Source organism: Myotis brandtii, unplaced genomic scaffold (assembly GCF_000412655.1).
Source record: "Myotis brandtii unplaced genomic scaffold, ASM41265v1 scaffold520, whole genome shotgun sequence".
In the NCBI taxonomy this organism is placed as follows: Eukaryota; Metazoa; Chordata; class Mammalia; order Chiroptera; family Vespertilionidae; genus Myotis; species Myotis brandtii.
Window position 1 is genome coordinate 577,495 of NW_005369827.1, and position 9,613 is coordinate 587,107.

Sequence of the window (9,613 nt, forward strand, 5' to 3'; positions counted from 1 at the left end):
CTGCCCTTTGCCACCCGGGAGCAGGCCTAAGCCAGCAGGTCGTTATCTCCCGAGGGGTCCCAGACTGCGAGAGGGCACAGGCCGGGCTGGGGGACCCCCCCCTCCCCCGCCCCCCGAGTGCACAAATTTTTGTGCACTGGGCCTCTAGTAGCACTAATAAGACACTGAGATAGGACTCAAACCCAAGTAAAGTCTGTGCCTTTTCCATTGAACCATTCTGCCTCTTGTACATACTATGTGTAAAATTGCTGGGTGGGAGGAAGAAATAGATTAAAAAATAAATCTGTGATAGATATACCGGGGTAGGCAAAGTAGTTTTACAGTTGTGAGTACTCAAAACAATTTATTCTTGTATTATTATTTATTTATTATTGTATTATTATTATGAACCTACTTTTCCCACCCCTGCATAAACATGGCATTATGAAAATAATCAGAGTAGCCCACCCAGACTGATGATGGGGAAGCTGGGAGGACTTCCTGAAGTGTTACTCAATCTGCATCCTGAGTAAGCTACCCAGAAGGGGCATGGCAGCCCAGGAGAGAGAGGCGATTGTACCTAGTTATCGAGTCGTGAGCAAATACATCATGTGCTGGAGTTTGAAGATAGCTTGCCTGGCTAGAATGCAGAAATAAAAGGGCAGTGTTGAGAGATGAGGCTGGAGAGGGAAATGGACCAGATCAAGAAGATCCTAGAGTCATGGATTTCATTCTAAAAGCAATGAGGGAGAACTAAAGGGTTTTTAATAGGAAATAGCATAATTATCATTCCATTTCAGAAAGATCCTATAACTGCATTGTAGAGAATGGATTCAAGAGGTCAAAGTAGAAACCCATTAGGAAGGCCATTGGATTGACACAGTAATCATTCTGTGGCAGTGGAGATAGAGAAATTATCAGGCTCAAGAGCTATTTAGGAGGTAAAACTGATACAGCTTAATGTCCAATTGAATGGTGGGGGGTAAAAAAATAACAGTGGTCCAGAGTGATCCTGATTTGTGTAACTAAGTTAATGAAGGTGCTGTCACTTAAGAAAAAAGGTACAGGGTGAAGAGCTGCTTTTGAAGGTGGGGAAGGAAGTGGAAGAATCATGTTCCCAGAGCTTCTCGACACTTTTATATTCTTAGAGTCTAAGAAATTTTTAAAACTTCCTAAAGAGATTCAAGTTCAAGAAGGAGGCAATTTTGCCCTGGCCAGTGTGACTTAGTTGGTTGAGCATCATCCCATGCCCCAAGAGGACACCAGTTCAATTCCCAGTCAGGGCACATGCCTGGGTTGTGGGCTCTATCCCTGGTCAGGGCATATACAAGAATCAACCAGTAAATGCATAAATAGATGGAACAACAAATCCATTTTCTCTCTCTCTTTCCCTTCCCCTCTCTCTTTCTAAAATCAGTAAATAAATAATAATAATAAAATAAAAGATAGGAAAAAGGGGCTGGGGGATGGGTGAAATAGGTGATGGTAGTCAAAAGGTACGAACTTCCAGTTATAAAATAAGTAATTCCTGGGGATGTAATATACATCCTATATAATAAAAGCTTAATATGCTAAGTGTCTGATCGTCCAGTCCTCTGTTCAACCAATCAAAGCGTAATATGCTAATGATATGCCAGGGCCACTCAACTGCTGGCTATGAGGTGCACTGACCACCACGGGGCAGACAGTCGACCAGTCGACCAGTCAATGATGTGCACTGACCACCACGGGGCAGATGCTCCAACCAGTAGGTTAGCTTGCTGCTGGGGTCTGGCCAATCAGGACTGAGTGAGATAAGCCAGACACACCCTGGAGCCCTCCCGCTGCCCCTTCCCCCGGTCGGCCCCACCCCCAATCAGCCCCTAACACCCCGACTGGGGGTAAAGCCGGCCAGCCAACCAACCATGGCCCCCCATGAATTCGTTTACCGGCCCTCTAGTAGTTAATAATACTGTAGTGTATATTTGATCATTACTAAGCAAAGAGCTCTAAAAACTTCTTCTTGCAATGGACATAGACAACAGTGTGGTTATGGCCAGAGGAAAGGGGGAGGGCTGGGTGGAGAGGTCTAAGTGGGGAGGGGATGGGGACATCTGTAATAGTGTCAACAATAAAAATAAATAAACAAAAAGTTCTCCTTGCAAGGAAAAAAAACGTGTCTCTGTAGTGATCATTTTGTAATATATACATATATCAAATCATTATATTCTAAAGCTAATGTGTTATGTCAATTATATCTCAATAAAAAAATTTAAAGGATACAAACGCATGACAATTATTTAAACTGTCCAATACCTATCAAATAATAAATGACTAATGTTTTTAAAAATTGCCATTAGGTCCAGTTACCTTAGAATTTACTTTTGTGAATAGTTTCTTTCTCAATGAAACGCTCTATTTAGCCTAGCTAGAAGGGGTTCAACTTACATGGAGTAATATTATTGTAGTATCTCCCAGTAGATCCTTAAAATCATATAGGAAATAATATATATAATTGTAATTCTCTGCCAAATAATCATTTTAGTGTGACCTTTTCAAAAACTATTTTTTGGGGGGGGTGGTGGTGGGTGGTGGTGGTGGTGGTGGTGGTTGTGGTGGTGGTGGGTGAAAAACTCTTAATAATCCAGAAGACAAGTGCTTGTGGTCATTTTATTTTACCTTTGAAAGCATCCAAATTTTTCTCTTTGATCAAATTTTAAAGCATGTAAATACAAATACTAGGGCATATATACATTACTTAAAAGATTTTAACACCTAAATTCTTAATGTTCCCAATGTATATAGCCTGTACTGCAAATATCTTGGCCTTCATGAGTCGGTTCTCAATTCTCACTGTTGTTTTTTACTAAAAGTCAAAAATATAAAATGAGTTTGTATTTATCTTTAGCATTCTTTTAATTTGCAAATTTTTTAATACCAAAACATTTTTTAAAGCCTGTAGAGTTCATAAATCATTCACATTCTATTTTGGAGGGAGGACAGTTTTAGAGAAATAATCATATGCTGAACAAGTATATGAGTAAAGATAAAAGTTTACAAATTGAAAATATTTCTTCTATTTTATAAATGCTTTCATTTTAAGAATTTGCCATTCTTTTATGACAGAGAAGGCACATAGTATTCACCTAAAATGCACAGTATACATGAGTCTGTATTTTGTAGTTCTCTCTCAGTGCCTTCTGATTTCCAGATCATATCTAGTACCTTCCAGTTGATTAATCTGATACTTGAATTAATAGCTTCATATTTTCTTCTATTACTTTTATCTCTCTACAGAAATATAATTAATCCCTTTGGGAGGAAAAAATATAATTAATCCCATCTTATATAATAAAAGACAAATATGCAAATCAACCAAACAGCAGAATGACCAGTCGCTATGATGCGCACTGACCACCAGGGGGCAGATGCTCAATGCAGGAGCTACCCCCTTGTGGTCAGTGCACTTCCACAGGGGGAGTGCCGCTCAGCCAGAAGCTGGGCTCACTGCTGGTGAGCGCAACAGCGGTGGCGGGAGCCTCTCCTGCCTGTGTAGCAGCACTAAGGATGTCCCACTGATGGCAGTTGGACATCCCTTGAGGGCACCTGGGCTATGAGAGGGTGCAGGCCAGGCTGAGGGACCCCTCCTCCCCCGCCCAAGTGCACGAATTTCGTGTACCAGGCCTCTAGTTTATTCATAATAATTTATAGACTGTCAGCATGCTAAGAAATATGTTTTACTTAAAATTGCAGTAACTACTAAGTCTCTCAAGATTACTTTCTATAATTTTTTTCACATTTATTTTATTTAGAAAGGATTAAAGTAATTATTTATAATAGAAGCAATATAAATATTAGTATTAATATAAATGAGCCAACTCAGTACATATTCATTAATGGTTTCTGGAAAAGTATAACTATTTTGTGTGCATAGAAGAAATATGGAATAATTAATACCAAAATGCATACTCTAACATAGGTCCTGAGACAAATGTCTTACTTTGGCTTTTTGGCCTTCAGTGTTCTGTTCTCTGTTTCCAAATGTCACAAACTTTCTTACAGTGACTTTTGTTAGAAGCTTCCTTTTCTTCCATTATCAAAATATGAACATATTCTCAACATTGTTAGTCATTAAGGAAATGCAAAGTAAAACCGCATTTCCCACTCACTCAAATGTCTAAAATAAAAGGAGATGGTCACATTTGTTGGTGAGAATGTGAAGAAACAGGAACTCTTATATATTGCTGACGGGAATATAAAATGATGCAGCCACCTTGGAAAACAGTTTGGCAGTTTCTTAAAACATTAACATAAATTTACCATATGACCCTGCAATTCTACTCCTAGATACCTACTCAAAAGAAATGAAAACATAAATACTTACATGAAGACTTGCACACAAATGTTCTTAACAGCTTTATTCATAATGGCCCAAATCTAGAAACAACCTAAGTGTCCATTAGCTGGTGAACAGATAGACAAAATGTGGCATATCCATACAATGGGATATTATTCAACAATAAAAAGAAATGAAGTACTGATACATGCTGTACATGGATGGACATAAAAAAATAAGCTAAATGTTTTAAAAAGCAAGGCATAAGAGATCACATATTGTATGATTCTGTTTACATAAAACATCTAAAAAGGCAAATCTATTAAGATAGTTTGGTGCCTGGGACAGGAGATGGGAACAGAGATTAAGAGTAAATAGGCATGATCTAATTGAGGTGATGAAAATATTCCTTCCAAAACTGTTTTAAGGTAATGGTTGCACAACTTGGTAAATTTGCTAAAAACCACTGAATTATATACTTGAAATGGTGCATTATGTGATGTGTAAAATACACCTTATCTTATCAAATGCAATCCTGTAGGGTATCAAAAGGAAGACCAAGAAGGTCTTTTTTGAGGAATACAAAAATTGTTGAGGCTCAGGAAGTCTATTGCAGTAATTATTAATTGCATTAATAACATAAAGGACAAAAAGCCATATGATCATATCAATAGATGTGTAAAGGGTATTTGAGGAAAAATTTTAGCAATCATTCTTTTTTTTTATGCAATCATTCTTAATATTAAAACTTTAAAGTAGAAAGGTAGAGAAGAAAACAACCTAGATATAATAAAGGTGAGTTACTAAATGCTATAGCAACTGTTATCATAAATAGTGAGACACTAAAGCAATATCAATTCAAACCAGAAACTGTTATCATAAATAGTGAGACACTAAAGCAATATCAATTCAAACCAGAAACAAAAATACTCTATATTGCTCAATGTCATTATTCATCAGAGAAATGCAAATTAAAACCACAATGCGATATCACCTTACACCTGTCAGAATGGCTATCATCAATAATTCAGCAAACAAGTGTTGGCCAGGATGTGGTGAAAAGGGAACCCTCCTGCACTGTTGGTGGGAATGCAGATTGGTGCAGCCACTGTGGAAAGCATATGGAGTTACCTCAAAACATTAAAAATGAAACAGACTTCTGGGAATTTATCTGAAGAAACCCAAAACACTGATTTGAAAGAATATATGTGTCCCTATGTTCACTGCAGCATTATTTACAATAGCCAAGATTTGGAAGCAGCTAAAGTGTCTATCAGTAGATGAGTGGATAAAAAAGCTGTGGTACATTTACACAATTAAACACTGCTTGGCTGTAAAAAAAAAAACAAAAAAACAACAAAAAAAAACCACAAAGGAAATTGCCTGGCCGGTAGTTTAATCCCTGGTATGTATGGGAGGCAACTATTCGATATTTCTCTCTTCCTTCATCTCTCTAAAAATCAATAAAAACATATCCTAGAGTGAGGATTAAAAGAAAAGAAGGAAATCTTACCCTTTGCAACAGCATTATGCTAAGTGAAATAAGACAGTCAGAGAAAGACGAGTGCCATATGATTTCACTCATATGTGGCATCTGATGCACTAACAAGCAAAATAGAGATGACTCAAAAATAAAAATCAGGCTGACAGCTGTGGAGGAGAGAGGGCTGGTGGGGGATGGAGGGATTGAGCAAAAGAGAAAAAAAATTCATGGACACAAACAACAGTGTGGTGATTGCAGGGCGGGGGGGAAATGGGAGGAAATTAATAAATAAACTTAATGCAGTTCCTATTAGAATTCCAACAGGGTCAGGATGATGGAGGGGAATTAGATAAATTTCTCTCAACTTTATATGGAAAGTAAATACTCAAAAATAGCCAAGAAAACTGTGAAATGAACAGTGAGGGTCGATTTATATCAGGTAATCAGACATGCTATAAAAACACTAAAAATATACGGTATTAGAATGGAAATAGATAAATCAGATCAATGGAACAGAATAAAGAATAAAAAAAAATCAATCTCATATATCCTGAGACTATTTCTGAGAATGTAATGTACGACCAAGGTTCAATTCAGTTGGAAATGACAGAGGTTATTTAATAAATGGTGTTCATACAGAACTGGCTAGCCACCTGGAAGAAAATAAAAGTATTTTTCAACTCATACTGTTTAGAAATTCACTTTTTAAAAGGAAAGGTGTATGCATTTACATAAAACTACATAAGTAAAAAAGTAGGATTCAGTGACTCACAAAGGATTTTAATTATTTTAGAACCAGTTAGAGTTCTTTGCCCCTTAAGAAATTGGTAAGTTTGTTTTTGCTGTTGTTTGAAGATTGTTTTGAGAGGACAGAAAAATGCAGTTTAATTAGTCAACTTATAATTATTCTTCTTCAGTAAAAATGATTTATAATTAAGAAAGTAAAATTATTTATTTTAGAAAATCTTTTCAGGAAAATATAGAAAAGTCGTGAAAAAAAATACTGTTAAAAAAGCATCATTTGCCGAAACCGGTTTGGCTCAGTGGATAGAGCGTCGGCCTGCGGACTGAAAGGTCCCAGGTTCGATTCCGGTCAAGGGCATGTACCTGGGTTGCGGGCACATCCCCAGTAGGAGATGTGCAGGAGGCAGCTGATCGGTGTTTCTCTCTCATCGATGTTTCTAACTCTCTATCTCTCTCCCTTCCTCTCTGTAAAAAATCAATAAAATATATTTTTTTTAAAAAAGCACCATTTTCCCTACTACCCAGAGGTAAACACTATTAAGATTTGAGAGCATACCATGTATCCCTCACAGTTTTTTTATTTTTAATGAAATTTAAAATGTGAATCTTGTAAATGTTGCATTTTTTACTTAAAAATAGGTGTCCAGGCCGAAGCCGGTTTGGCTCAGTGGATAGAGCGTCGGCCTGCGGACTGAAAGGTCCCAGGTTCGATTCCGGTCAAGGGCATGTACCTAGGTTGCGGGCACATCCCCAGTAGGAGATGTGCAGGAGGCAGCTGATCGATGTTTCTCTCTCATCGATGTTTCTAACTCTCTATCTCTCTCCCTTCCTCTCTGTAAAAAATCAATAAAATATATTTTTTTTAAAAATAGGTGTCCAGACTTGGATTTTTTGAAAGTGAGATCATTTCCATTTGTGAACTATATAGTTTATTCTTTTGCCCTTCCTATTTTCTTGGTTATTCGGTTTACATATAACTTTTTTTTTCCAGTTCCTGGCAGACATGGAAAATAATGCACTTTTTCGGGATGATATAGAATGTCAGAAACTAATTATGGAAGCAATGAAGTATCATTTATTACCAGAGAGACGACCCATGTTACAAAGTCCTCGGACAAAACCTAGGAAGTCAACTGTTGGTACATTATTTGCCGTTGGAGGAATGGATTCAACAAAAGGTATTAAACAATCTTTTATTTGTGGAAAATTAATTTTAATTAGTAATAAATATGGCCAAGGAGCTCTTTGGGAAAATGGCTTGCTCTAACATTGGGGTAGAAAAAGTACAAGATAAACCTAGAACATCTTGTAGAACCAGAAGTGCTCAAAGAATGATGGAGACAGATCAAGGAATACAGTTTGTAGGGGCTACCACTGTCCAATCTAGGATAATTTCAGCATCAAAAATATATAATGTAGTTAAAAGATTACAACCTACTAAATCAATAAGTGTTCATGACCACACTGATTCAAATAAAGAAGGGTGAAGGGAAAGCTCCTCCTTATAATAGAATGCCAACTAATAAATTTGGAAACAAAGATGGGATTAGAAAAATCACCACATGGCAACCACCGTAATAACTAATTCAGTCAAAAGTTATCAATGGATGCTGAGATTAGTAGGTGAAAGTTTGAGAACAGGATATTTAGTCTCAAACAATCTCCCAACCACTTTCTTATTAGTTACAAAGGGTAAAATCATATCTTTACAGTGGAGAGACCTGGCACACCACCTTAACCAAATAACCAAAGGTCTTATTGCCAGTATATGTATTATGTACCTGTTACTGGTACTTAGCTTTGTAATCGTTCCTAGCACTGCTTGTTCCCCTCTATCTTTCTCTCTCTTTTTCAAGCCTTTACCTGTTATCTCTCTATTAATTATGCTCTCTAACTTTATTTTATTCTTATAATTCTAGCTTGTATAAAATGTACTGTTTTATCTTCAACTTTCACCTCAAACTTTGTGTGTTCAAATCTTCTCTGACCATGTCTCCCAGACTTGAAAACTTGGATTCGTAGTTCAGTGTTCCTCAGTGGATACCAACTCTGGTGTCTACTCATTTCAGTAGATAGATATTTACTGGAAGGCTACTGAGAAATAGGCAGGAGCTATATCCACTGTCCCTTCTTTATAAATCCTGCTTTCAATTTTAAATCCCAGTTGCAAGCATCCATTTGACTACATTTAGCTCAGTCTTTAGTCCTAAACCTCCAAGAGCAAAGACAATGTATATCTGTCTTTTCAGCTCTCTGGGAGATGGGTTCCTGCCTCTCATCAAGGCTCATACAAACAGTGTAAAATTCCCCAAGTGTGAGAATGGGACTCAGGTTCTAAGTACGCAGAATAAACAATATATATCTACTGTCGCCCCCGCCCCCAGTCACCAAGTGACTTCTTTCAAATGGGTCTTATTCTTCCACATTTCCATTGCTCTCTTTCTAATTCCAGGTAGCCTCCTGTCAGCCCACGTATTTTGACCATGTTAATTTATGTTGTTCGTGTGTGCCAGGCATTTATTCTAAGCACTTGACCTATATCATTTTATCTTCATAGCAACTTTCAGAGCTGATTGTTATTATTACCCTCTTCTGTAGATGAGGATACGGAGAGAGAACTTAAGTAACTTTCCAGGATCACAAAACTAATTAGTGACGGAGTGAGGATTCAAACAGTACTCTCTGCTTCATTAACTCTTCTCTTAACATGCCATTATCCTGCTCAAAAGCTCCAGCAATTTTCATCTCTTACCACATAAAGTGTAAATTTTTCTTTCTAGATTTCAAGGCTTCCTGTAATCTGGCCCTTGTGGCTTGACCAACATTATTTCAAGTTTTTCTTAATAATACTCTGACCTTCCATTATATTCAAGCTGTCTTCCTGGGCTTTACCTTATCTATACTAATAAAAGGGTAATATGCAAATTTGTCACAACGCCCTCACAGTCATGACTGGATATGCTAATTAGTCACGACCAGTATGGAAATTGACCATCACTCCAACACACAAGATGGCCACCCCCGTGTGGCCATAAGATGGCCTGCAGGGGAGGGCAGTTGGGGGCAACCGGGCCTGCAGGGGAGGGCAGTTG

The 9,613-nt window shown here is 37.6% G+C and overlaps 1 protein-coding gene across 1 annotated transcript in view; it reads left to right on the forward strand.

Annotated features, from left to right (window-relative positions):
- KLHL5 (kelch-like family member 5) overlaps positions 1-9,613 on the forward strand; it is a 55,284-nt gene that overhangs the window by 31,175 nt on the left and 14,496 nt on the right. The window contains exon 6 of the mRNA XM_005877440.2: positions 7,513-7,699. Within this exon, the coding sequence (XP_005877502.1) occupies positions 7,513-7,699 (187 nt within the window). The remainder of the gene's footprint in view (positions 1-7,512; positions 7,700-9,613) is intronic.